Source organism: Mesoplodon densirostris, chromosome 2 (genome assembly GCF_025265405.1).
Source record: "Mesoplodon densirostris isolate mMesDen1 chromosome 2, mMesDen1 primary haplotype, whole genome shotgun sequence".
Lineage (NCBI taxonomy): Eukaryota > Metazoa > Chordata > Mammalia > Artiodactyla > Ziphiidae > Mesoplodon > Mesoplodon densirostris.
The window spans coordinates 8,185,001-8,211,130 of NC_082662.1; the positions used below are offsets into that span (position 1 = coordinate 8,185,001).

The 26,130-nt window shown below is 61.8% G+C and overlaps 1 protein-coding gene across 1 annotated transcript; it reads right to left on the minus strand.

Annotated features, from left to right (window-relative positions):
* Positions 1 to 7,793: 7,793 nt before the first annotated feature.
* CASZ1 (castor zinc finger 1) lies at positions 7,794 to 24,642 on the minus strand. Its single transcript, XM_060079750.1, has 12 exons — positions 24,171 to 24,642; positions 20,403 to 21,237; positions 18,940 to 19,008; positions 16,853 to 16,943; positions 15,910 to 16,074; positions 14,822 to 14,994; positions 13,711 to 14,558; positions 11,157 to 11,292; positions 10,855 to 10,918; positions 9,363 to 9,517; positions 9,098 to 9,220; positions 7,794 to 8,136 (listed from the first exon to the last, which is right to left on the minus strand). The coding sequence occupies exons 1-12, from the start codon at positions 24,601 to 24,603 to the stop codon at positions 7,794 to 7,796; spliced, it is 3,435 nt and encodes a 1,144-aa protein (XP_059935733.1). The 5' UTR covers positions 24,604 to 24,642.
* Between the last annotated feature and the right edge of the window lie 1,488 nt (positions 24,643 to 26,130).

Genomic DNA, 26,130 nt, shown 5'->3' on the forward strand with positions numbered 1-26,130 from the left:
CATCTTGCGCGAGGAGGCCGTCTTGCGCCGTTTGCCGAACGGCGACATGTCCTCAATGATCCAGAAGCGCTTTTTGGCTCCGGAGGCTGTCGGCATGGAGATGGTGTTCCCTGGGGAGGGGGGCTTGGTCAGCGCCCACGTGCGCACCCTACCCAGGATTACACCCACGCGAGGTCCCCGATCTTGGCGCGGTGGGCAGGAGGGCGGGCTGCCTTCGGGGACAACTCTGCTTCCCGTCGCTCTGGGGGCCTCTCCCATGACCACCCCTCCCCCCCCAGGATAGCTGGGGAGCCCCAGGCTTCCCCCTTCGTCATCCGCATCTGCAGGCTGACCGCACCGGCCTGCCCTGGTGGGTGGCGGAGCAAGCAGCTCTGGGGGATGTGGGTGGGAAGTGAGGACACGTCCTGGCGCTAATTGAAGCTGAAGGGGGAATCTAGGTCGCCAGAGTGTAATTACCCAAGTTGGACGGGGGCCAGGACGCCATCACGCACCCGCCTCTAATGAGGGACAGGCCGGCTCCTTCTCCCGGCCGGCTAACCAGTTTCCCGGGCTGCCGGCCTGTCTGCGCCTGGGGCCAGCCTACTCACAACAGGGATGCCGAGCGCCCTGGGGCTGTTGGGGGCTGTGACTCCCTGCCCGGAGGCGCACCTTCTCCTTGGTACCAGAAGGTTCTTTCAGGTCTTGGGGTGTCCCGCCCCCAGTGGACTGGGAGAGGGCAGCTCTGCTGCAGGGCCAGGACTGGAGCAGGGGCTCGGCCAGCGGATGGGCTCCATCTGTGCCCTCCCCCTCCTGGTCCCAACTGCTTCCCTGGGCTTAGGGTGCCCCGTTGCCGGGGCCGCTTAATCCACTGCGTGGTTGTGGTTCCCGTTACTCCCTTTCTGCACAGGCAGCTGGGGAAGGGGTGGCCGTCCCGGGACTCCCTGCTCCACGCCCCAGGCCTAGCCCTCCCCAGAGTGCGGGGTGGGCACCCTCCGGGCTTCTCCCACGCACTGACCCTCCCGGCCCTCCCAGAACCTGCCGAGAAGGCTCAGCCCAGGCACCAGCCTGCTGCCCCATCCACCTGGGGAACAGACCTAGTCCCCGCCTCAGCACGCGGAGAGAACAAGGACTGTGACGGGCTGGGGTACCCAGCAAGGGGCAAGGAAGGGTCTGGGGCCTGGGGATGCGGGTGGGTGAGGAGGGGCTGCTTTGGGTCGGAGGTCACAGGGCTCTGGCTGGTTATGTCAGCGACAGAACAGGGGCTGAATTCCCTGAGGAGGAACCCTCTGCCTTGCTCCCTGCCATCCCCCTGGGCTGGCCCAGTGCCCGGCATTCGGGCAGAATGTGAGGTCAGAATGCCTGGAAGGAGAGGCGGAGCCAAGGTGGTGATGGCACCAAAGGGCAGGGGAGGGCAGGTCCCGTGCCTGCCAGGCGGCAGGTACAGGGTGGGGCTGGGAGGCACCTCTGCCGTGGAGCACTGCCCGCGGCCTGGGCCTCTTCCTGCTTGGCTCCGGGGCTGGGGGTTCAGGCTGGTGTCAGGATCCTGCAAACCTGCGCGGGTCCCAGGCACCAGCAGCTTTCCCAAGAACATCTCTGCCCCGGATGAAGTCCTCAGAGCAGGAGGACAGGCTCTGCCTTGCCGCAGGGTTAGGGGGGTGGGGCGGGCACGGCCATCTTGGGGCTCGGGCCAGTCGCTGAGCTGCAGTGAACCCCAGGGAGCCCTGGCAGTGATGTTCTGGCCTGCCCAGTGCTGAGCAGGGGCCGAGAGGAACTGTCCTTGGGACAGGGACCAGGCTCTCTGGTCTCGGCGGGGGCTGCGCTGTGAGGGGTGCAGAGTGGCCCTGTCCTTGACCCAGCAGGCCACAGGAAAGGGTCAGGTCCTGGACCGTGGCCTCGAGCCTCGGCCAGGGTGACAGACAGCGGTGGAGAAGGCATGTGTGAGTTACCTGCAGCGTCCTGAACTAGGGGGGCGTCACTTTTTACTGGAGTTGGAGTGGCAGTGACGGGCGGGAAGCTGGGCGGGCTGCTGATGGGGTGGGCCAGGCCCCGGGTGGCTCCGAGAGAGGCACTGAGCAGAGAGTATGAGAGACAGGGTGGAGAAAAGAGGCATGGGAGGGAGGGGAGGGGCGCCCGGAGCACGGCCGCAGAGAAGGATGGGGTCAGTGGGGGCTGCGGAGCCACGCGGGCGGCCTCGTCAGCGGCGGCGGCAGGAGGAGGAGGAGGAGCCGGGCAGCCTGGAGAGGGCGGGGAAAAGCAGAAAAAAAAAACCAAAACAAAGAACAAACAGAAAGAACCAAAATGAGAGACCCAATGGCAGAAGCGAGTATGATATGAAAATCCGTGGACAGAGAAGGAGCGGACGGATGCCACGAAGAAGAGAGGGGAGGAGGGCCAGAGCAGAGCGAACGGGAGGGCGAGGCGGTGCAGGGCGAGGGCGAGGCGGGCTGCGCAGGGCCTGCGGCGGAGCCCAGCCCGCGGAGGACCCCGCGCTGGGGCCCAGGGACCGTGCTGGGGACAATGGCAGAGGGGCCGGAAGAGGGACCAGGGCTGGGCGGGGCCCACCTGCCCCTCAGGCTGGGGGCTGTGCTGCTTTATTCTGTAGCTCACAGCTCAAGCCCGGGCTCTCTCCTGGAAACGGAAGCCGAGGGCAGAGTGCTGGGGAGATGGGCAGGGTGGCAGCCGGCGGGGACCCACGTCCCACAGAGCAGCCAGCGCGGCCACACCCTGGCCCGTCCTCCTTTGAGGCCACTCGAGCATCAACCTCCTGTCCTAAGCCGGACCCAGCACTGCTGGGCCTCGGAAGGCGGGGCCTGTCCCAGGCTGGTGCTCCCGGGCCCCCGCTGACCCTTCCTGGCCGCCCGCTCACCTGCCGCGGTGCTCTCGTTGCCCACAGGGGTGCTGGAGCAGCTTCGGTCCATGGTGGAGGACTCGGAGGACATGGCGCCCGGGCTGCAGCCAGTATAATCCATGTACTCGTCTGTCTCGGTGTCCATCAAGCTCGGGGGGCCCTGAAAGGAAGAGGGGGGCCCTGAGGAAGCTGGGCTGGGGGCTGTGCTGCCCACAGGGGCGGCCTGGCCCACCACCTGGAAGCAAGAGCGGGACACGAGTGGTGCCCTCTTGCCACCCCGGGTCGGGGAGGGGCAGCCTGCCCGCCAGGCTCACCTGGGAGGAGGGCACACGGTCGAAGTTCTTCCCCAGCATCCTCCTCATGTGCTTCCGGGCGTGGGAGGTCATCTGGTGCTTGAGGAGGAAGGAGAACTGGCAGCCCTCCCGGATGCAGTGGAAGTGGCTGTTCACCTGGTTGTACTTGCAGCCTGTGGACACAGCCCCTCTCAGCTGTGAGCCTCCCCCGCCGGCCAGTGCTCATGGCACCCCCTGCGTGTCGGGCACTGTTCTGGGCACGGGCCTACGTGGCCAACCAGGCAAATGGTTTCTGGGTAAAGGGCGCGTCCCCTGTGGTGGTGTTCCCGTGAGGAGGGCTTCTAGCAGCCTCTCACCCCAACCCCGGGAAGTCCCAGGCCCCCTGGCTGTCCAAAGCCTGGCTCTCGCCTCCAGCCTGCATGCCTGGGACAACAGCAGGCTGGCCCCCGGCCCCTGCTCCACTGAGAGGTCCCCGGCCCCAGGGCAGGGGACCCTAATGACCTGTCCACTAGATCAGCCACCTCCCAGCAAGCCACCTGTCCCCACATCTCTGCCTGCCCCCGGACCTGGTCAAGATGGCTGCGATCCGGCTGGCCCTCTGCCCCGCCCCGCCCCACCTCGGCTTTGCTCTGGGCGGAGAACAAATAGAGCAGCCGGCCTGAAACGGCATCAGCAGAGGGCAGGTGAAGGCCTGCCCGTTGCCATGGCACCTGAGCCGGCCAGGTGTCTTATATCATCCCCCAGCTTTGTTTGGCCCCAGCTACCACCCAGAACACCCAAACTGAGTAAATAACGGCGACTGCGGAATACCCTGACACCTGTAAACTGAGCCCAGGGACAGCACAGGCCACCGAGGGTTGACATCTGTTGCCGTGATTCCCAGCCCTCTCTCAGGCCATTAATGATTTCTGAATGAATTCTTGAAGGAAAGGTTTGTTCCCGTTCTTTTCCGGCAGTTGACTTTTGACTGCCTCATCCTCCCCCTATGCAATGGCCGGTCGGCTGCAGGCAGCGGCCCCACCTCTGCTCTCCCTGGACCCTGCTGCCATGACCACCTGAATCACAGCAGGCCTTACATGCAGCCCAGGTTGTCTGCACCCAGCCTGCCTGGCTCCCACCTGCCTTCCGGCTTCTGGTCTCCTCGTGGGCAGACTCCTGCCCCACATCTGCAGGCCTGTAAATGCGTGGCTCCATCCTGAGGCGGGAGGATGGGCTCTGCCCTCTGTCTGCTGGTCCTGGAGCCTCCTCCCCACAGCATCCCCAGGGCAAGCTGGGGCCAGCAAGCTCCTCGGGGAGGCCTTGTTCCAGGGCTGGGGGGCAGCTTCCCTGCCAAGGGCTCAGCTCTCAGCAGCAGAGTTAACTCCGAGGCACCTGCCCCTGAGCTCAAGGCCACTTCCTTGCCCCGTGGCCACCTCCTTCAGGTCACCCCAGGTCACAGATACTCTGGGCTGAGCCCACAAGGTACCTGCTGGTCCTACCAGATCCCCAGCACCAAGCACAGTGCTGGCCACAGTGGACGCTCAAAAAAGACCATAGCTTCCACTTCTACCCGCCCCTCACCTCCTGCAACAGCACAGAGCCTGGCACACGGCTGTTCCTCCATAAACGTCTGCTGAGTGAATGAATGAACAAATGAACAGACCACGGTCCATTTGGGATAAAACCCTAGTAACTTCAGGAGCTCTTTAGACTTACCTGCAAGGCTCTCTTGAAAAGAAAAGGAAAAAAGAACCAGGCCTGGGTGCCAGAGACGAGGCTCTGGGCATTTTCACTGGGGTGGGTGCAGTCCTGGGAGTCACACTCACCCCTTTTCCTAGGCTCTGGGGGTTCTGACTGTTCTCCTGGTTTGACAATGCCTGGCCTGTGATATCGTGACATTTTCCAAAAAAAAAAAAAAACATGGAGCCTGATGTGCGGGGACAAGAAGTGGGTCCCAGGGCCTCAGGCGCCAGAGCCGCGGCCCTGCCACCTGGTGCAGCTCCCTGCCCCCAGCCTGGCCCTCGGTACCTAGCCTGCCGCACTCCTCACGCTTGGTGAAGTACTTGAATCCGTTGGCTGCCCGCCGCTCAGCTTTCTCATGCTTCTTTATGTGCCACGGCAGCTTGGTGGTGATGTTGGTCACAAAGTAGCAGCCGGTCCTGAGACAGTGGTAGTGCCCGCGCATCCGGAACTCGCAGTGCTGCAGGGAGGGACAGGAGTCAGGGCCAGGCAGGCGACTTCCGTTAAGCTCCCACCTGCTCCAGGCCTCTAGAGGGCTGTGGCAGGCGTGCGTCCTTCCACGCTCAGAATCAGCAAACACAACTGGGTAAAGACCTTTCACGTGTTAAAAAGCAGTAAGTCCCTTCTGTCATTTGATTAAAACATCCCACCTGGTATTGTTTCCATCTCTTTCTAAACCCACACCCAGCACAGACATCACTAATCTATCTGAGCACTCCTGTCTGTGTGCCCAGACCTAGGCAGACGTCACTAATCTATCCCAGCACTCTTCTCCGTGTGCCCAGATGGAGGCTGACTCCTTCTCAATGCACTCTGCCAGGCAGCCCCTACAAGTCTTGGGAGTAGGCCTTTATAATGAATCTGACCTGCCCTTCCTGTTTGGGTCATGGACAGTTCAATCTCTTTATCTGTCTAATGGGCCTATTTTAAAATCCTAGGCCTCTGGGGAAAGGGAGCATAGCTGTTCCAGGACACGCAGAAGGATGCCAAGTGCACAGTGGCTGCCCAGCATACAGTCATCATTGAGGGTTAGGATGAAATGACAGACCTCACCAACTGAGCACCAAGCTGAACTCCTGCCTAGGGGTCTCCAGGGACCTAGGGGCAGATGGTGTCCTTTCCAGACTCTGGAGGAGGCCACTTACAAAAGGGTGTGAGACACGGAGCCTGGGCCAGGAGGAGCTGGTCCAGGGCCCTGCGCCTCCCTGCCCCCGCCCAGGCCCCACCCTGCCCGCGCGTTGCTGACCTGGTTAGGACAGAGGCACTGCAGGGAGTAGTACGCAAACTGGTCTCGCACGTTCACCAGGTTGTTGTTGGGATTGATGTGGTCCAGGCAGTGGGACTCGGCCTTGCCGGAGGTTTTGCAGACGTACTTGCAGTTCCCAAAGAGACAGTGGAAGTGGAACTTGTTGGCATACTTGCAGTCCGTTGCGAGGCAAGGATCGCTGGAATGAAACCACGGCCCAGAAGGTCATTGGCATTCCTGGTGCCCTCCCCGCCGGTGTCCTGACATTTGCTCATGTTGGGGTTCCGCTCCCCACTCCCCTGTGGTGTAATCAAGAGGAATGGCCCCTGGGCTGCCCTCCTGCTCAGCAGGATGATTCAGCCAGAGACTACAGATCCCAGCATGCAGTCTTGCCTTCTTTTTAGAGCTCTGATGGTGGCCGAAGGGACTGAGGTATGCAGGCTGCCCAGAGCACTGCATGCTGGGACACGTAGTTTCCGTGGCCACACCCCAGGATTACAGATAAGGATGGCTGCAATCACTTCATGGATATGAAAATGAGCGATGGTGCTGCCAGGCCTGGTTGATGTGGCATGGGCAGTGCCCTGGCTGTGGCCAACTGACAGGGTGCAGATGGGTGGGCAGCCCTACCAGGAGGCTTTGCCACCACGGGGCCTCGGCCAGTGGGAACGTGTGCCTGGCTTCAGGTCCTGCTGAGGCTCAGCTGCTGGGGCTTCCAGGGTCAGCTCGGGGCTCGGGGCTGCCACCCACTCAGAGAACCTCACAAGCCAGCTGAGTGGTGGGGCGGCTGGGGTGGGGAGGGGTGCTGGGAGAGCCCCCGTGGCTGGCCTGCCCCGAGCAGCAGCCCCGGCTCCAGAGCTCTGCCTTCCAGGCTCCAGGCAGGTGCGGAGGGGCTGCACCCGGCTTCTGCCCTGGCTGACAACACAGCCGCCCCCGACATCCACACTGGACCTGGGGTGGGAACTCCGACCAAGGCCAGGATGCTGAGAGGGCTGCCACTTTGGGGAGGCGAACAGAGGAAGGGAAGCTGGGAAAGGGGCAGAGAGGAGCGCAGGTCCCCTTCCACGCCGTGGGCCCAGCCCCAGGTGCTCAGAGAGGGAGGACAGCTGCCACTCAGGCGGTGTGTGTTCACGTCCAATTTATTACTTTTATTGAGAACAGGAAGCCGCACATATCATGATACAGAGTCACCGTTCTCGCCGCAGGGAGACACCACCATCCAGCAAGGAAGGGCCCTTCCACCCCTGAGAGCTCAGACCATTGTGCAGGTGTCGGGGGGTGGGCGCCAAGAGGAGAGGGCCTAGCCCCCTCGCCGCCCACCTGTGACTTTGCTTGCCCTGCAGAGACTCAGCCATGGGTGTGAGCCAGAGAAACCAACAAGGGGACCCGGAGGGAGACGCAGCCCGCCTTGCCGGGCGAGGACCACCACTCCCAGCCCACCCAGGCTGGTCCTCGCAGCGTCACCACTGGCCTCTCTGGAACAGTGGCCACTACCTCCACCATCTCCCCCCACCCCGGCCACCTGCTCCGGGAACAGGCAGTGAGGTCTGAGCAGCAGCAACTTTGGCTAGAAGGACATCACCCCGTGACCATGTCCCAGGGAGGCTGGGGACAGCCAGGGCTACTGCAGGGGAAGGAGCAGCTGCCCTTACTAGCACCTACTCCCGAGACACACGGGGGACACAGGACTCCCGGCTCATCGAGGGACTCACTTCTCCTGGAACTGGAGGAATCCGGGTTTGACCTGGGGCTTGGCGTTTTCTAGAGAAGTCGTTGCCAAGGGCGAAGTGGGCAGGTGAGGCACTGACGCTGGAATCTGAGGCATCTGGGGTATGGTGGAAGCCAGCTGCTTCCAGGCGAGCAGGGTGGGGCTGGAGGGCACGGCAGCCAGGCTGGGAGTGGGCCCCTCGAGAGAGGAAGCCGTGGCCGTGGTGATGGGAGGCGCTGGAGGGGATGAGGGGGCCAAGGAAGGTTTGGTCTCAGCAGCCGAGGTCGGGAAGGAAGCCTCCGCATTTCCTTTCACTGCTCCTCCCTCTGTCCGGAAGTGGAAGCTACGAGAGACAGGAGAGGGGTCTCAGGTGGGGGAGGAGAGAGCCCTTCCCTGGCACGCCTGCCTGCCTGCCTGCCTGCCTGCCTACCTACGTATGACCCCATCACAAGCCTAGGGGCCCAGTGTCCCCATCGCATCTTCAGTGCCAGGTGCCAGAGGCCTCCCACCAGGAGGGAAGGACTGAGAACACACTGCTTTGTCCTCTGATCTTGAACTTGGGCTCCTGGCTCTGCCCTAACTACACCTTCCTACTCGTGACCTTCCTGATGTGCTGTCCCTAGCTCCTCCCTACTCGGGAGGGGTTGCGTACAGCAGGTCCTGGCTCAAGAAGCCCGTCCTTCCGGAACCTGCTCCGACGTTTAAAGGGGGGGCTCTCAGACCAGCAGCTGGGGCTGCCTACGCAGTGAGAAGAGCCTGACCGGGGGCTTAGAGAGCGGTGAAGATCTGCTGTAAATGTTTACCAGTTCTGGGTTCAATTACAGTAGGCGGCTGGGCTTGCTGCTCAACGAATTGTACAAATTAATTTCATTATTTTTAGGTCAAAGAGAATCTACAAATGCAGTACTGTGGCTTGGAAAAGCCTTCACTTAGGGTCCCTGCCGGGGTCAGAGCTGGGTCTCTCCAGCTGCCTCTGCAGGAGCATCTGTGGGAGGGAGGGCTGAGGGCTGCATGGGCCCGGCGGCGGGGAGAAGCAGCTCTTACTCGAGGCGGGGCCTGGGTGGGCTCAGAGGACCCGGCTGGGGGCTGAGCCAGTGGGAGATGAGGAAGCCTGCCTTTTGCCAGGCAGCACCTTCTGAGAAGCCAGCTCAGCTTCTGAGGTCTCGTGGGAACCGCACACAGGTCCTGCTTGGAAGGCTGCTAGAGGCCTGTGCACCCCCCAGCCCCACCCCGGCCCACCCAGCCCCGAGCCAGGCTGGGACAAGTGGGGCTGGGTTTAAACGGGCCCCCGGACCCCCACTCACTTGGCGTGCTTGATGGCCCCGTCCAGGGTGCTGAAAAGCGCGCCGCACTCCTCCACCACGCAGTGGAAGTGGGCCTTGTGGAGGAAGTCACACTGGGCGTTGCAGAAGTCCTTGGTGCCAAACCTGGCAGAGGGGCCGGCTGCTCAGAGGAGACCCTGGCGCTCTGGCGAGGCTGGGGGAACAGCCTCGTGGGGGGAACACGTGCCCCCGGGACGAGTGGGTGTGGCCCTTCCCTCCCCCTTTGCTCACACGGCAAGCCCCTCACCTGCGAAGGTAGACCTTCCAGGGCTCTGACAGCTTCTCCTGAACCAGCGCCTTCACGGCCTTGCCCAGGAAGGGCGAGGACTCCCCGGCGGGGCTCCCCTCCGCTTCTGTCTTGATGTTCAACAGGCCGCCGAGGCTGGGGTTGCCCTGAGACATCTGCGAGGAGGACAGGCCCGTGCTTCAGGCTGGGGACCTCAGGACACCTGGCCTGACTGCCCTGGGAGGCGTGGCAGCTCTGGGCCGCTCTGGCCTCTCCAAACTGACCAGAGCATCGTGGTGCTGGCAGCCGGGAGGAGAGGAGGCCCGACCCCACGCGGCTCTGGCTACGGAAGAGCCCTCACTGAACGGACGCTGCCGCGGGCGGCCTGCGGTGCTGCCCCGACCCCATGGAGCTGCCGGGGCTCTGCCACACAAACCCCGTGCTGCTCGGAGCCACCACTCAATCTGAGGCTGAGACTCAGGGCGCACACTCCAGCCCAGCTTTCCCCAGACTAAGCGGCTCCCTGGTTATTCTCCTGCCAGGTTTTCAAAAGAAGTGCAGGAGGAGGAGGCACAGGGTCGGGGGCGGGGGGTGGTGGGGTGGAACCCACACGAATTCCTTGAGAACAAGAGAAGGACACAAAAGGAACAGAGAGGGAGGGAAGGAGGCTCACGGGGTGAGGCCGAGGCAGGCTCGCTGCTGCTGGCAGAGGAGGGGGCGGGGGAGCCTGCGGAAAGGCTCGACCGACCCACGTGGGGTGTGGGTCTCCGACAGGAAGGAACAAGGGGGCGCAGGGAGCAGTGACCCAAGAACGGAAAAGGGGAGCAAGAGAGCGAGCAGGGGAGGGCGGAAGGCAGAGGGCATGCGCACCGACCCGGGCAGAGGCCAGTGGGAGGCCGTGGGCCCAGCAGGAACCCCACTCCGTGAGGTCCGGCCCGGGCCCAGCGCCCTCCTCAGTAGTCACTTGTGTACGGTAACCTAATTAATCTTGCCGTAGTCAAATTTATCATGTGAAGGGGGAAAATATATTTGCGATGATGTATAATTTACAAAGACCCTGCATTATTTAAAATAAATATTCTGGAGCGACCTCTGCAGAAGGCGTCCGAGACCATTACTCAACCCGAAAAGTGGAAATTGATGCTTTGCTCCCACTTTGGTCTCCCCCTCCACCTCTTTAAACAAACAAAAAAATATATAAAATTAATAAAATTAATAACCAAGAGTGAAAGAAGTTAGAGGGCTCCAGAAAAGCTTCTGGAGCCCTCCATCTGAAGGGAAAAAAAGGGTGTCAGAGGCTGGAATATATTTCTTCAGCCAGTTCATTAAATTAATTTGTAAGCAGTGGCTCTGAAATTATATCCGATGAAAAATGGCCTCAAAATTTAAATGGTACAAACTCATCTTATTAGAGGCAAAACATTAAAAAACAAACACATCCCCCCCACCCCCCCAGCACAGCTTTAATTTCTCTGGGTGGGGGAATGGGAGGCGTGTGATGGATGGTTCTTACCTTATTCATAAGCGAGGATAAAAGAGATGAATTTGCCGGGACTGCGTGGCCATTTGATTCATTACTGGAACACACAAACCAAGGGGCTTTAGCTCAGACAGTACGTGGGACCGGGCCCAGAGACTCACCCCTCCCAGCCGGCCCCTGGGGCTCTGGCCCCGCCTGCTACATCTGCCTGGACAGGAGGATGACCCCGTGTCAGGAAGGGTTGGCCCCTGACCCCATGGAGTCTGGCTCTGAGGGTGCTGTCCCCAGAGCCTCCTGCAGGGGGGCAGAGCTGGGAGGCCTGGGCCTCGCCTCACCTGGGCTCCTTCAGAGTCAGGTCTAAACTGCGGTCCTGGGAGGCCTCGTGGGGACCTGGGGCGCCAGCACTCTCACCGGGCTCCTGCTTCACCGGGGCTGGGGGGAACCTGGCAGGGGTGGCCTGCTGCCCATTTCCTAGGGGGGAGGGGGAGGGAAGATGGCGTTAGAGGGACCGAGGGCTTCATATGGGCACAAACCGGAGCCCCCCGAAGGGAGGGCAGCGGGCCGGGTGGGCTGGGGTCCCTGGGGAGCCCTGGCTGCTGGTCAGTGGTCCTCCCCACTGACATGATCGCTTGTGACGCTTCCCCCTGTGTGGCAATTCTTCAAGTGATAATTATTGCAAAATTATGTCAAAGTTGTCCTGGCTCAGGGCCTCCTGGAGGAGACGGGCGGGAGGATGGGGAGGGGGCCGGGACGGGGGCGGGGGCCCTTCCTCTTCTCCACTGACTGTCACAGTCAATTTGTGGAGCTGCCGCTTAGGCTTTTATTAAAGACTCTGTTAATGCTGAGGGAAAGTGGCAGATCGAGACTGGGAGCTGCGCCCCCTCCGCAGGTCCTGTCCCCACTGTTGCCGGGGCGACAGCCCTGCCTTCCACTGAGCATGCCCAGGAGGGGCATCTGCTGTGTCAGGGCTATGGAAGCTGACAGCCAATCAGAGCGGTTCAAACTATGTGACCTCGCCCGTCAAGCTGTCCAGGGCAGGGATATGAGGCCCACCCTGGCCAGGCTGGGCTGGACGGGGTGGGTGGGGGAAGCTGGCGGGGTGTAGGCATGGCGGGGAAAGGCTGGAGCTGAGCGGGCAGAGGATTCGGGAGGCCAAGCAGAACAGGGCAAAAGAAGTTGCTGACAGGAACATGTCCACCGAGCCTTTCTCCACAATCCCCAAGTGACTGAAATATTAATCTGCCCCAAGGCGCTGCAGCTGACGGAGAGCTGCTTCACAGACAGCAAGTGGCATTTTATTAAAAAATAAAGGGAAATGGCCCCCTTCCCTTCACTTGACCTTTCTTTTCGGGGAAGGAGCTTTTTCTAAAGAAAAGAAAGTACTTGACAGTCTGGCCACGGAGCCCAGCGTGGTCCCAGCCTGCAGGCACCTCGCCGGAGGCGCGCAGCCCGGGCAGTCAGGCCTGACACCCACACTTGGAGTGGAAGGTGGGTCAAGCTGATAGGAGCGTCCCACTGGGAACATGACATTCAGTTGTCAGAATTCAGAGTCCACATTCCAGGAGCTCCCCAAAGCCACTTGCCCAGGGTCCCTAGGGAAACAGGGCTCTGACCCTCCTGCCAAGCACTGGTCTCTCTGGGGGCACTGCGCAGAGCCCTGGGTGGGCTGCAGGGACCCTCAGTCTTGGCGGGTCTCGAGACAGTCTCACAGAAGAGCAGGGCGCCCGGGCTCAGAAGCCAGCTGTTGAGGTCCAAGTCTCGACTTGGCCACCTCCCAGGGGGTATACTTGGGGACAGACTATGCCCCACACTGTTCCATCAGCTCCACAAGGCAGGAGTTTGTCTGTCTTCTTCCCTGCCGTGTCCCCAGCACTGGCTTGGTGCCTGGCCCACCAGCAAGCTGCCCTCAGTGAGCACCAGTGGTTGATGGATGGATGGATGGAAGGAAGGAAGGAAGGAAGGAAGGAAGGGAGCCATGTCCCAGATGGGAGCCCAACTCTTCTTAAGGATCTGACTAATGCTAATTACCCAGATGGGGGAAAACAGAGGGAGAGAAGTGAGGGAAACAGAAAAGCCAAAAAAAAATCCAGAGAAAAAGAGTAAAAAATTTTTTCAAGAGCGGGAAACTTGGGAGAAAGGAGAACCTTTCTCCACGATGAGCCAGAGGAAGGACACAGATGTGACTTGGCGACTCTGACATGGCAGTCAGCGGCCAGGTCTGGCTCAAGTGAAAGAAATTCCAGTTGAAATCCAGGTCCTGGGTCACGCTAGCCAATTTCAAGCACTCAATAGCCATGTGACCCATGGCTACCATATTGGACAGTGTGGAAAAAAACATTCCCACTACCACAGAAAGTGCAACTGGAAAGCGCTGATGGACACGGAGACCCTGGGAGGGCATCCTTGGCCTTGACGGGCTGTCCAGGCACGAACCCCCTGAGCTTCCCTGTACCGCGGCCACCCTGCCACTTGGCTGGACTCACACGCCCTCCCAGTCACCTGGAAGAGGTCCCAGGGAAGCCTGGGACTCCGGGACTGTGCCCACTAGGGGCTGGACTAGTGGGAGCCCCTCCGTGTCCAGGGTGGCATGGCAGGGTGGGGGGAGCCAGCAGGTGCCCCGGGAGGCCGGGGCTGCTGCTTCCCCTTCACAGATGAAAAAACACAGAAACAAGAGTTGCCTGGGGCGGGTGGGCCAGAAAGAGGGGCCCCAAATAGGAAATAAAGAGGATGGAGGCAGAGGCCAGGCAGAGAAGGGGGCAGGGGTCTCGGGGCGGAGAACAGAAGACACTTCTGCCCAACAAACACCCGCTGCTCCGCTCTGCACCGAGGCCAGAGAGCTCCTGGGGTGGGAGAGGTGCTCGCTTCCCAGGCAGGGCCCAGCCTGCTCACCTGGGTCAAAGGTGGCAGAGGGCTTGAGGGCGGCCGCAGCCAGCCGGGCCATCATGGGCGAGATGAGGCCCTTGCTCGCAGAGATCCTCTCCATGATGGAGGCAGGGGGCACCGGGACAGAGGCAGCTGCCGCTGCGGCCGAGTCGCCAGCTCCCGAGGCAGCCAGAGCGGGTGTGTCGGGGGTTACTGAGGCTGCTGTCCCTGACGACATGGTACCCATGAGGCCGGGGGCGCCCACAGGCAGGGAGGTGTTGCCCCGGCCCGGAAGGATGGGGAAGTAGGGCGCGGCACTGGGCAGGCCCGAGCTGGACAGGGCCAGCGCCAGGGGGATGGAGCCAGGCAGGCCCTGGGCCAGCAGCCCCGAGATCTTGCTGTTGGGAGGCTTGGTGGCACTGGGCCCAGCCTCGGAGGTGGCAGTGGCGGTGACCAGGGAGGCGGAGGACTGCTGGCTGGTGGGGGAGGCGCTGAGGCTGGAGTTCTTGCTGCTCAGGGCAGAGAAGTCAACCAGGTCGTCGTTGCTGGACTCCTCGTGCTCCGTGTCCTTGGCGCCCAGCAGCGAGGGCGGCAGCCCCAGCACGCCGGAGCCCGAGGCGCGGATGTGCCGGCGCTCGTGCTTGCGCTTGTGGGAGGTCATCTGGCTGGTGGAGGTGAAGGTGAAGCCGCAGCCGGCGCGGATGCAGTGGAAGTGGTTGGTGGCCTTGCTGTACACGCAGCCCTCGTACTTGCACTCCTCGTACTTGTAGAACTTCTTGAAGCCATCCTTGGCGTAGGCGTCGTCCTTGATGTGGTAGCTCTTGTGCTTCTCGATGTCACACTTGTTCTTAAAGGTGAATGTGCAGCCGGGGCGCCTGGCAGGACATCGGGAGGCTGTCATGGGGCCTCACGGGGCCAGGGGGAGGCCCTGCCCTGCTCCCACGGTGGCCCTGGGAGGGATGGGCCTCTGGATGGAAGACCAGGCCAGAAACTAAAAGATGCCCGGGGCCTCCGAGCAGCCCTCCGCTCCTGTTCCTACTCCCCTGAGGAGATGGGGCGCCAAGCCACCCACGGGCCTGGTGCCCTGCCTGCCGTCCCTCCCCGGGCCAGGAGGCCTCCCTGGCTGCCCCCCGCTCACCTGCAGTGGAAGTGCGTGGTCTTCTGCCCGTAGAACTGGCAGTCGGCCGTGCCGCAGTCCTCGGTGGCTCGGAAGCGCTGGAAGCCGTCGTTGATGAGCTGGGTGTTCTTCTTATGGAAGTTTTCGTGGGTCATCACGTCCGACGTGCTGGTGTACACCTTGTTACAGCCCACCTGCAGGGGCCGGAGTGGCAGTCAGGGGAACCGAGGCCAGGCACCCCGGCGAGCTCAGAGCGGCTGTGCTGCTGGGTGCAGCTGAGCCTGCTCGGGGGCGCCTCAGCACCTGTAAACGTCCGACTGGGGGCACCGAGGTTAAGGTAGGACGACCCCTCAGGCCCCCAGGGCCTGGCCCGTACTGGGCGTGGGTCGTCCTCATGGAGAGCCCTGGATACATCCCCACACAGGCGTGGGAGTCCCATCCTGCAGGAGGTGGCTTGGGGGTCCCCAGTCTGTGGCTCTACCTCTAAAGCCCCCGGGGGTGAGCAGGGCTGGACCCTGGGGCCTGGCGGTCACCTGTAGGCCGGGGACTCGTCTGGCGAACAGTTTCTGGCACAGGGCCTTCCCTACCCCACCCTGGCTGGGCCAAGGCAGGCAACGTTGCCATATTGAGTAAAAACCAGTGGAATCTGAACACTCTTGAGGGCTGGACCGTGCCAGTGTCTGCACCATCTCAGAGCCCAGAGAGCGAGCCCCCCTCTCCTCCTGGCCCAGGTTGTTTCACGGAGGCCATAACAACCCCCTGACAAATACCGGGGGAGGCGCAGGGCTGCTATTTGCAAACCAAAGTGGCTCCCCCCGGAACCTGACACCTTGAAAAAGCCCAGACTCTGCGTGGCATTAAAACAAAGAATTAAACAAAAACCTCCTCAGGAACCATTCGCAATGCTGCTCTTGGTGTTAAAGGCTGAAAAATGTTGGTCTGTATAAACAGCTCGCTGAATTTCACCCGCACCAAGTATGGCCATGGGGAAGGCCCCACCCTGGCCCACCGGATGCTGCCCAAGCCTGAGACCCTGGGAAGGGACAAAGGGAGGGGCCCTGCCCGAGGCAGGCCTGCCTCTGGGGGGGGGGTGGGGGGGGGCGGGGCACCTGCATGCAGTGGTAGTGGGTGCTCTTCCCGTTGAGGTGGCAGCCGTTGTAGTAGACGCTGCAGTCGTCCAGCGGGCTGAAGCGCATGAAGCCGTGCTGCAGGGAGTTGTCCCGCTTCTTGTGCATGTTGTAGTGGCGGATCACGTCCTGCTTGCTCGTGAACCTCTGCCGGGAGAGGGCCTGGTGGGCAGGAGGCTGGGCCTGGCCCCGGGGCCCTCCGGTCTCCTTATCAATCATCCTGTTGGGTCGAGGCAGCCCAGACTGCCCCAAGGCCAGCACCCTGGACTTTGGAGGGAACAGTTCCAAAGGTTCCAGAGCCACAGATCCTTCCCTGACCTCCCTGTAGTCTCCCCATCAGCAGGCCCAGAAGCAGAGGAGATAAATCGGGCCAGGCCTTTCAGGGAGGAGCTCTGATGGGTGACGGCTCATTCTGTCTACTGCCACCTGCGGGCTCTGCCAAGCTGGGCTCCCTGGGGAGACAGAGGCAGTGGCCTCAGGCAGAACACCCACACCCACTTCCCGCCTCTCGCTCACTTGCTCTGCACCTACCAGAGGGTGGCTTGGAATGTAAGGGCCAATCTGTCTGAACCTCAACACGACCATCTATAAAATGGGGCAGGAATACCAGCCTCTTAAGGACACTGGGAAGACTCGATTAGATAAGGTACGCAGGCTGTCTGCGCAGTCCTTGGTGCGTGGTGGACCCAGCGATTGGGAGCTTGAATTGTTACCACTGGGGACGCAGGCGGCTGCAGACCCTATCAGATGCCTGTGGGCAGCAATCTGGGAACGAGAACAGGCTGGGAGCTTTTCTGGGCTCTCTGCCTGCCCAAGTCAAATTCGGGTGGCCCAAGCAGAACCGAGTAACCTCGTCCTGCTCTCGAGAGGCCCCTCCGCGGCTGTGCCAGCCCGTAGGAGCGGGGCTGGTGCCCGTGGGACATACCTGGTAGTTGCACTCAGGGTCCAGGCAGTGGTAGTGCTCGCGGTACTGGTAGGCGCAGTGGATGTGGCCACAGTGCTGACTGCCTGAGAACCTGCAGGGAAGAAGGCGTGGGCTCAGGCCTCTCTGGATGCCAGCTCCAGGGTCCTCGGCCTGAGCGGCTGAGCAGAGTCCGTGCCCGTGATCCAGGGAACTGCTGCTGCGGTTCAGGGGCCCTGGGTGGACACGTGGAGGGGCAGCGGTGGTCTGCTGGGGTGAAGGAGCAGAGGCTGAGAAGGCTAGGGCGAGTGACGGGGCCGCGGGGAACCCCAGACCCACTGAGCGGCAGACCCAGCCTCATCTGCCCCGGGAGGGAGTGCCAGGTGGGGCACAGTGGCCTGGCACCAAGACGGGAGGAGGAAGCGAGGCCAAGCCAGAAGCCAGAGCAGGGTCAGGGGAAGAGCCCTGGGATGGGATGGGATGGGATGGGACGCTGAAGGCACGAGCCCCCAAGGTGGCCCAGTTGCCATTTCTGCAGGTGCTGCCCGCCCACCCCTGACTCAGTGCTGGGCCAGGTGCTGGGGACTCCAGCTGCGCCAGCCCAGGGCTCTGTTGCTAAGAGGTGTTAAAGGGCTCTCTCTGTTCTGGGCTTTCCTGACACTTGAAACAGTCCAAGAGTTATGAATTTTTAAAGCGCAGCATCTGTTTGGCTTCCCGTGGCAGGGAGCGCGCTCTCCGGCCAACTCCGTAGCCACGAGCCCCGTGCTGCCTGGCCACCACCTGCCCTCCCAGAATACCCCAGGCCTTCTCCAGGCCCCGACGCTGCCAGGGCGGGGGTCTCACAGCCTGGACGACGGCCACTGGGGACAGCACCCCGTGACAACTGTGGACAAGGTGGTGGGGCTCAGCCCGCCTGCCCCACTGCGCTGCACCTGGCGTGGGGCTGCGGGAGGGAAGCCCCTCATGAGGGGAGAACCTCTTGCAAATAAATATTTAAGCTGAAGCCGCCGAAAGGGCCATCTGCTGAGGCACTAATAATAATGGTAATAATAATAATAAAGAGAGCAAAGCAAAGCTGAGAAGACAGGGAGGGACAGGGGAGGGAGACGCAGAGAGTGACAGCAGAACTATGGGGGATGAGCAGAAAGATGGCTGCCAGGGCACAGCCCGGCCTTGCGCTGCGTCCCCAGGGGCTGGGTGCCGGGGGCCTGAGCGGGGCGGGGGGGGCGGATCTGAAGGTTCTACACCTGCCAATCCCACTGCCTTAAGGATGTAAAGGGGCAGGTCTGGAGCCAGGTGGTGAGAGGGAGCACCCTGAGGCCACCTGCCCACATCCCTTCTCATCCCCAACCGCTCCACAGGAGCCTGCCACCCCGCCTGCCACGCCCCCCACCCGGCCCCAAGTGGAGCCTTTTTTAAAAATCTTAAAAAATTTTTATTGTGTTTATTTATTTATTTATTAAATTTATGTATTTTTTTGCTGTGTTGGGTCTTCGTTGCTGCGCACAGGCTTTCTCTAGTTGTGGTGAGCGGGGGGCTACTCTGTTGTGGTGCGCGGGCTTCTCATTGCGGTGGCTTCTCTTGTTGCGGAGCACGGGCTCTAGAGCGCAGGCTCAGTGGTTGTGGTGCGCGGGCTCAGTAGTTGTGGCTCGCGGGCTCTAGAGCGCAGGCTCAGTGGTTGTGGCGCGTGGGCTTAGGTGCTCCGCGGCATGTGGGATCTTCCAGGACCAGGGCTTGAACCCTTGCCCCCTGCATTGGCGGGCGGATTCTTAACCACCGTGCCACCAGGGAAGCCCACAGTGAGCTGTGGAGGGGGGCACCTGCACTCACCTGTGGCCAGGCCCTGCCTTCGGGCCCTTTCAGGTACCCCAGTCCTGCCTGGGGTACAAGCTGCTAAGGGCATGTGGCCTGGACCACATCCAGGGGGCGGGGGCTCTGAGGTGGGGCAGAGGGCAGGCCTGGGGAGGGTTTGGAAGCAGGAATGCATGGGGGCGGGGAGGTAGCAGGCACCTTGGGACTGGTGGTCACACGGACGTATGGTCCCATGGTCCCCAGGCATTCCTGCCCCCGCCCACCTTCTCTCCATGGCAGTCTCCTCCCCAGGGGCCTACCTGGCAATATATTTCTGGTAAATGTTTACATCTTCAGTGACAGCTGGTTTATCTGTGGGCAATCCGTTCCTGGTGAGAGACACACAGGGCACAGCTGATTAGCAGACGAGGTGGCCTCATGCCCCAGGAGCGTCGGGGGGCAGCTGCCTGCTCTGGGGCCCTGGCCCTTCTCTCGCTCACTGTGTAGTGTTCTGGGCGCTTAGGGTGGGACTGGAAAAGTCTTTCGGCAGAAAACTAGCACAGGTTCGATCAGCCCACCTTTGGCAAGGGCTGGGCCGTCTTCAGCTGGCAGGGCTGGAGGGCCCTACCTTGGGCGTGGATCTGACCTAGAGTCCAACAGCATAGGAAGCCTGGGAAGCTGGGGCCTGGCCGCCTTGCACACAGAGAGTCAGGATGCTGCTGGCTGAAGAGGGGTACCAGGTACCACTGGGCAAGAAGCCAGGGGAAAGGGCAAGAACAGCACCAAGCAAGTGTGGCTGGGGGGTCGGAAAGGCCCCCCGACGCTGAGGGCAGCTCCCTAGATCCACTCCCAGGTTTCTGGACCCGCCTCCAGGAGGGATGGCTGAGGGGAAGGGTCTCACTCAGCCCCACACAATGATCCATCAATTATCTTGCCATTGTCTAGGGCTTTGCGCTGGGTGTACCCACCCCACCCCAGCCTCCTACCTTCTCTTGCTGCCTTCCCCATGGTGCAGGCTCTGAACCTGGGAGCCCTGGCCACCAGCCTGGAACCCAGAACCCCCAGCCCAGAGTAGGGCTTTCCCAGCCAACCATAAGCCGGCAACTGGCCCTCACGGTGGCAGGCAGAGAAAGCCTGTCATGGGCACATGGGGGTTACAGTACCCTGTGGCATGTGTGTTAGCAGATGAGCACGTGCACAGAAGTACAGGCAGACCCTGGAGATACTGCAGGTTCACTTCCAGACCACCGCCATAAAGTGAATATCGCAATAAAGCGAGTCATACGGATTTTTTTGGTTTCCCAGAGCATAGAAAAGTTACATTTACACTATACTGTAGGCTACTAAGTGTGCAATAGCATTATGTCTGAAAAAGCAATGCGTATGCCTTAAATAAAAAACGCTTTATTGCTAAAAAATGCTGACCGTCATCCGACAGTGCAGGGTTGCCACAAACCTTCAATCTGTAAAAATACGCAATGTCTTCGAAGCGCAATAAAACAAGGTGTGCCTGTACCCGCTGTGAGAGCGTGTGTGCGCGCAGCAAGATGTATAGTGTGCGGGTCCACGAACTGAGTCTGAGCGATTATGTAGGCAGAGGAGTGTGTGCGTGTATGTGTGTGTGCGCGTGTGCGGAAGCATGTGAGAATCTGGGTGCACAGTGGATGTGCATAAGGTGTGGGTGTGTGTGTCCATAAGTGTGAGCTTCAGAGGCAGGAAGTGGGCCTCCGGGCCACTCCAGTCCCGGGTGCAGGGCTGGCAGTGAGGGTGGTGCACGCCTTACTTGACAGTGGAGACGGTCCCCGTGGTGATGGAGTCTGTTTTGGAGAAGGTTGACTTCAGGTACTCGGGAGTGTTGAAAGGCAGGGAGGCAGGTGGCTCAGGGCCTGGCCCGGGGGCACTGGGAGCAGTGGGCACGCTGGCGAGGGGTGCAGGAGCCAGGCTGGGGGTGGGCGGAACCTTGGCGGGGCCCGGCTTCTGGATGGCCCGGACGTCGTACTTGGAGGGGCGCCCCACCTTGCCCGTCTTGAAGGCGATGGCCCCTCCCATGTCGGGGCTGCCCTCCCCGGGTTTGAAGAGGTGCAGGTACTTGACGTTCTCCAGGTCGTACTTAGACGGCTTCTTGTAGGCGCTGCCGTTCTGGGGCCGCAGGTTCTCACCCGTCTTCAGTTTCTGGATGAAGAAGTCGTACTTGGAGGCACGGGCCACCAGGCCCTGCATGGGGACGCTGCTGTGTGAGGGCAGGGGCAGGATGGTGGCCTTGGTCTCCAGGTGTGCGGTGCTACTGGGCAGCCGCAGGCCCGGCAGGGAGCCCAGGGCCTCCTTGCCGGCCCGCCCCTCGGCTGTGGTGCCGTGGGCCGGCCAGGACAGCTGCTCGCCGGCCTTGAGCTTGCGGATGTACTCCTCATACTTGGAGAACCGCGCCCGCTTGCTGAGGGCGTCCTCGGAGGTGGGCAGTGCGGAGGAGGTGGCCGCCTCCGGCGTGGAGCCCGCGTGCAGCTTCTCGAAGCTGATCTTCCTGGCCAGCTCGTCCCGTGTGTTCTGGTCATCATAGCCAAACATGCCAAGGAACTCGGTCATGGTGGAGGCCGCGTAGTCCCGCAGCGAGGAAGCCTCTCCTACAGCAGGGAGGAGAGGGGCCGTCACCTCTGGGAGGGAGCAGGGTAGCCCAGGGACAGGACCTGCCCCCCCCCGCCCCCCCACCACCGCCCTGCCCACAGAGGGAGGGGGCCGGCCTGGGGAAGGGGCGGAGCGGGACATGATCTATGGACATTTGGCTCACTTGTTAGGTTTTACGACTCTTAAATTAATTTGTTTAAAAAAAAAGTAATTAATACTGGGGTAAAATAAAACGAGTTCATCAATGCCAGGAAAATCAATTTCCTAAATGTTCTGGCCGATGGCTTTTCAGTACATTAAACAAAGTTTCATAAATGTCTCCGCTCTCTTGCCTTGGCCTAATATGAAGGAGAAGTCATTTTACTGGAAGTAAGGCCAGATCCCAACCTGCCTCCCAGGGTGGGGGTGGGAATGGGGGCTGGGGACAGGTAGGGCTGTGAGCCAGTGGCTGGGCAGTCAGGAGGGACTCCCAGGGGCTGAGGGAGCCACTGGGGATGGGGTCAGGGGCGGGCCTGGCTGAGCCTGCCTGGAGGACCCTCCCTGGCCCCCACAAATGGACACACAGGCCCCTTATCCCTGGGAGGATGAGAGGCTCGTGCCAAGCCTCCTCAGGACCTGTCCTCTTGGCCCTTCCCGGCCCCCCAGGCTGCTGATGGCCCCAGACAACAGGGCGGAGGGGCAGAGAGCCTGCGAATGTGTTCACTCAGACTCCCTGAGGGCCCGCCCACCCCAGCCAAGACTTATGACGTAGAGAGTCCTTCAGACCTCCCTGCCACCTTCTGGTCACTTGTGCTCACGCACGAGGGTGGGCCACCGAGGAGAGTCAAGGCCGTAGAGGCAGTGGCTGAGTCTGGCCCATCTATCGTCCCACTGTGTCCACAACGGGGCACACGGAGAATCCCCCGAAGCAACCTCCCCACAGGGACATGCACGCACGCGTGCACACTCAAGCTCGCAGCCCTAGCGACCTTTCCCGCCCACACACACACGTGTACACAAACCACTCCAAACTCCACAGTCAGCTCCCCAGGATGAGTCTCAGGATGGTGGGGGCAAGATGACCCCTTCTGCCTGGGGCTGTTCACTGGAGACAAACCCCTTCCACACACACAACCTTCCGCCACAATAGGCCTACGACTCCCCAGCACACGCCTTCCTGCCCAGAACGCTTGCTGAGCACCGACTATGTGCTACACCCTGAATCAGGAGTGGGTACACACAGGCGGGTGGGACTCACCTGGGCCCCAGGACACATGGGTGTTCTCTCCACTCACGTCTGAGCCTGCACACCCAGGCACACAGAGTGGCAGGACCCCAGGCTGGGGGTCCTAAAAGCACGGCCAGGGGAAGGCGCGGCCGAAGCAGGGGTGGGAGGACCAGGACCCAGCAGGGCAGCCGATGAGGGCTTTCCTCCCAACCACACCTGGAAGTGGTCTGAGAGCGGGGCTGGGCTCTGGCACAGGAGAGAACTTAGCAGCATGTAGAAAGAGCCCCTGAGCTCCTGGGAGGACAGGGAGGAGGGCAGTCCTGTGGGGACCGGGACGTGCCAGGTGGGGAGAGAGGACAGTCACGGGCAGCACCTGGCACACAAGGTGGGCAGAGCGACTCAAGGAACCGACGGACAGCTGCTCCTCTGGGCGGGGTGGCCGGCGGGCTGCTGTCCTGACCTCAAGCTACTTGGGGTTGGGGACCCAGTCTGGGAGGAGTGGGCCCTGGCTGCTAGATTCAGTGGCTCAGGGACCAGGGAAAGGGGCTAAAAATAGCTGGAGGCAGCTGAGCCCTCACTATATATGGCAGAGAAACAGAAGGCTTTGAAGGGCAGGCGGCTTAGAGCAGAGAGGGGGCCCGGCAGGGGTCCCAGGGGCAGCCCAGAGGCCTGCATTCCCAAGCCCACGGTGGGCAGCCTGGGCTCCGGCTGCCTGGCTCCAGTGCCCGGGCCGAGCAGGCCGCCTTGGGTGTCACCCTGCAGTCCCACTGGGCCTCAAACCCGAGGGGCGAGGCCTGCAGCCACGAGGCCACTGGCAGTTCTAGCCCTGCCTCCTGCCATCCTAGCTCTCCACCCCCCCGGGAGGTGCTGGGGCGCTGAAGGGACAGTGGCCCTTGGCCCTGTCCCTCCCCTCTCCTCAGGCCCAGCGCAATCACCTTGCGTCTGGGAACGGCAAGGGCTTTTCCTATCAGAGGAAACTGAAGGTCACACTTTTCCTCATTGATCTTGCAATGTTTGTTAATTACTCTGTCACTGATGTGGCGAAGGATAATTAAACAGCTCTGTTTATATCTTATATGCATAATTACGTGGCTGCGCAGGGCTCCCCGCGTAGGGAGGAGATGCGCCCCTCGCTGCAGGGGAAGGGGATCGGGAAGCGGGCAGGGAAGGCTCGGGACACCAGGCACAGGCTGGGAATGAGGCTGGGGAGCTGAAAAAAGACTCCAGGCCCAGAGTTCCAGTCCTAGCGGAGACGCCCTCCCTCCCCAGAGCAGAAGGAGCTCTGCAGCTAAGGACAAGCAGACACCAGAAAAGCCGGCTCTTAGCCATCTCGTGGGAGAGACGTCAGCCAGGGGACCGCATCTGGGGCAGGTGGGATATGCCGTCTGGGTGTCGCTCCCCACGTGCCTGTCCAGGTACTGCGCCCCATAACAGGCTCCTCCCTATGCAGGTGCGTGTGGACAGTCATCTACCCACACGCCGTCCGTCCATCCGTCCCTCCATCCACCCGTCAGCCTGTCCCAGTCCATCCGTCCATCTACTGCTTCCTGAAGACCCACTGTGTGTTCGGCAGCCCACCCCAGCCCGGCTCACACGTCTGGGAAGCTGCCTGCTCGGGCCCTTCCCCCCTCTTCCCTGCACGCTCTGTGGACACACACACCACTCCTTCCCCGCTGGGCCGCCCTCCTCGTGGGGTTATGTCCCGTCCGGGGCTTAGACACCCACCTGAAGCCTGCTTGGCACGGGGGCCACTATCATCCTTGGAGGCTGCGCCGTCCGAGTCCTTCTCCTCCATGACGCTGCCATCCTTGGGGGGCTCTTCGCCGTGGTCTTCCTCGTCACTGCAGCCCTGGGGCTGCACCATGTAGACGCCCTCGGGTGGTAGCTCCAGACCCTCCCGGGCAGTCCGCCCCAGCACGGGCGTGGGTGCCGGCTCCTCGCTGTACTCCCCGTTCACCCACTTCTCGATCACCGCCCGCCTCTTGTCCTCTTCGCTGCGGGGGGCCCGGGCCACCCCCGACTCAGGGCCGCTGCGCTCTTTGTCCCGGGGCCGCAGTGGGCTGTCCTCGGCCTCCGCTCCCTTCTCCACCACCACCTGGCGGCTCAGCTTGGCGCAGATGGCGTTGAGCTTCAGGCCGCCTTTGCGTTTGGCCGCCATCGCGGGCTTGCCTGCAGGCGGGTCGGGGCACCGGGTGCCTTCAGCTGCAGGGATGGAGGAGAAGGGTCAGAGGCGTGTGTGCCAGGCCCGGCCACCCACCTCGACAGCCGGGGCGGACGCCCTGCCCCCGCATCCCCCATGCCAGAGGTCTCTCTCTCCCCATGACAGTTCCACCGCCCCGCCCCAAGGCCAGGGTGCGTTTGCCCCCTCACTAGACCGTGAGCTCTATCCTCAGAGCCTGGCACATACTAGGGCGTTCAGGAATATTCTGTAAACGAGCAAACGAATGAATGAACGAATGACTCTTCAAACGCAAGGGGCCGTCTTCTTCCCAGCACCTGGCTTCTGGAAGCATTTCCTCCCCTTGTTGGGCCCCAGGAGGCAGGACAGACATGCCACAGGACCTGGCTCCGCCTTCTCTGCCTCGGCCAGCTCCTGCTGCCCTGGAAGGCCTGGCTGGTCCCACGAGGCCCACTTTCCAGCCCTGAGAAGCTGGGACAGGTTGGGATTCCTCAGATCCCCAGCGGGAAGCCCAGAGGCTGCAGTTACGGGGCCTAATCCCTCAACACAACAGCCCAACGCAACTGGCCGGGAACCGTTAACTAGGCTGCCCCAGCGCTAGCCACCTCCCTCACGGCTGCTGAGCGGGGGCGCCCAGGGTCCTGGGGGGTAAATGGCAAGGCCACTAACCATACAGCCTGGGACCTGCCACAAAGGCCAACCAAAGTGGACACACCTCCACCTGTTTATTTGTATGTCCTGTCTGTCCACCCATCCACGTAGTGAGCTCCTACTGTGCGCCAGACCCCGAGGTGGTACCAGGGGTGCACAGGGAGCCCCACTGAATGCTCTCAAGGCAGGGCTCCTCCGTGCGGCCCTCAATAGAGACTTGTGGGCATGGCCGAGTCCCCGCACAGGTCAGAGGGCTAAGCAAGGGGACTCTGCTCCCAGATCCATGGTCAGAAGGGGCTTCACTCTAATGGATCGAGACCCTAAAAACCCACACGCCTGGAACGCACTGAGAGGCTTACTCAGACAGGGACGGCCACACCTGTGCCAGGACCTCATCTACAAGCAGACTTGGCTTGTACACACAGATGGTTGCCCCCCGATACAGACAATGCCCAGCTGCCCCAGACCCTTGTCTCGAAGCCAGCTGCCCAGGGACCCCAGCCCAGTCCAGCCCAGTTCTCCCAGTCCTGCAATCCTGGCTCTGCCGGGCCCCACCCTCACCCCTAGCTGGATGCCCACTCTACCCACGTTTGTCCGCACCTCCAAGTCTGTGCTGCCCACACCCAAAACGCCAAGCATCATCATGGGTTCCTTCTCAAAGCTCAGCGATGGGGCCCCTCATCATGCCATCCCACCTGGCCTCAGGGCCAGCCGCCAGGCTCCGTGACACTAAGTTTCCTCCAGCAGGCCTATGGGGAGCTGGCCTCACCTGGCCCCCTTTGTCCCCGGCCCTGGTGGAGAAGGGAAGGGTGGGAGTGGGGAGCCTGCTCTATTTTTACCGGGAGGTAAGCAGCC

Bases quoted from the DNA above. Each gene is read 5' to 3' on its own strand.
- CASZ1 (XM_060079750.1), bottom strand. From the start codon at position 24,603: ATGGCGGCCAAACGCAAAGGCGGCCTGAAGCTCAACGCCATCTGCGCC. The intron at 16,944-18,939 runs GTAGGCCCCTGG...TCTTCCCTGCAG, and splicing joins TACCAGAAATATATTGCCAG to GTTCTCAGGCAGTCAGCACT. The intron at 9,518-10,854 runs GTAAGAACCATC...TCCTCCTCGCAG, and splicing joins TATCCTCGCTTATGAATAAG to ATGTCTCAGGGCAACCCCAG.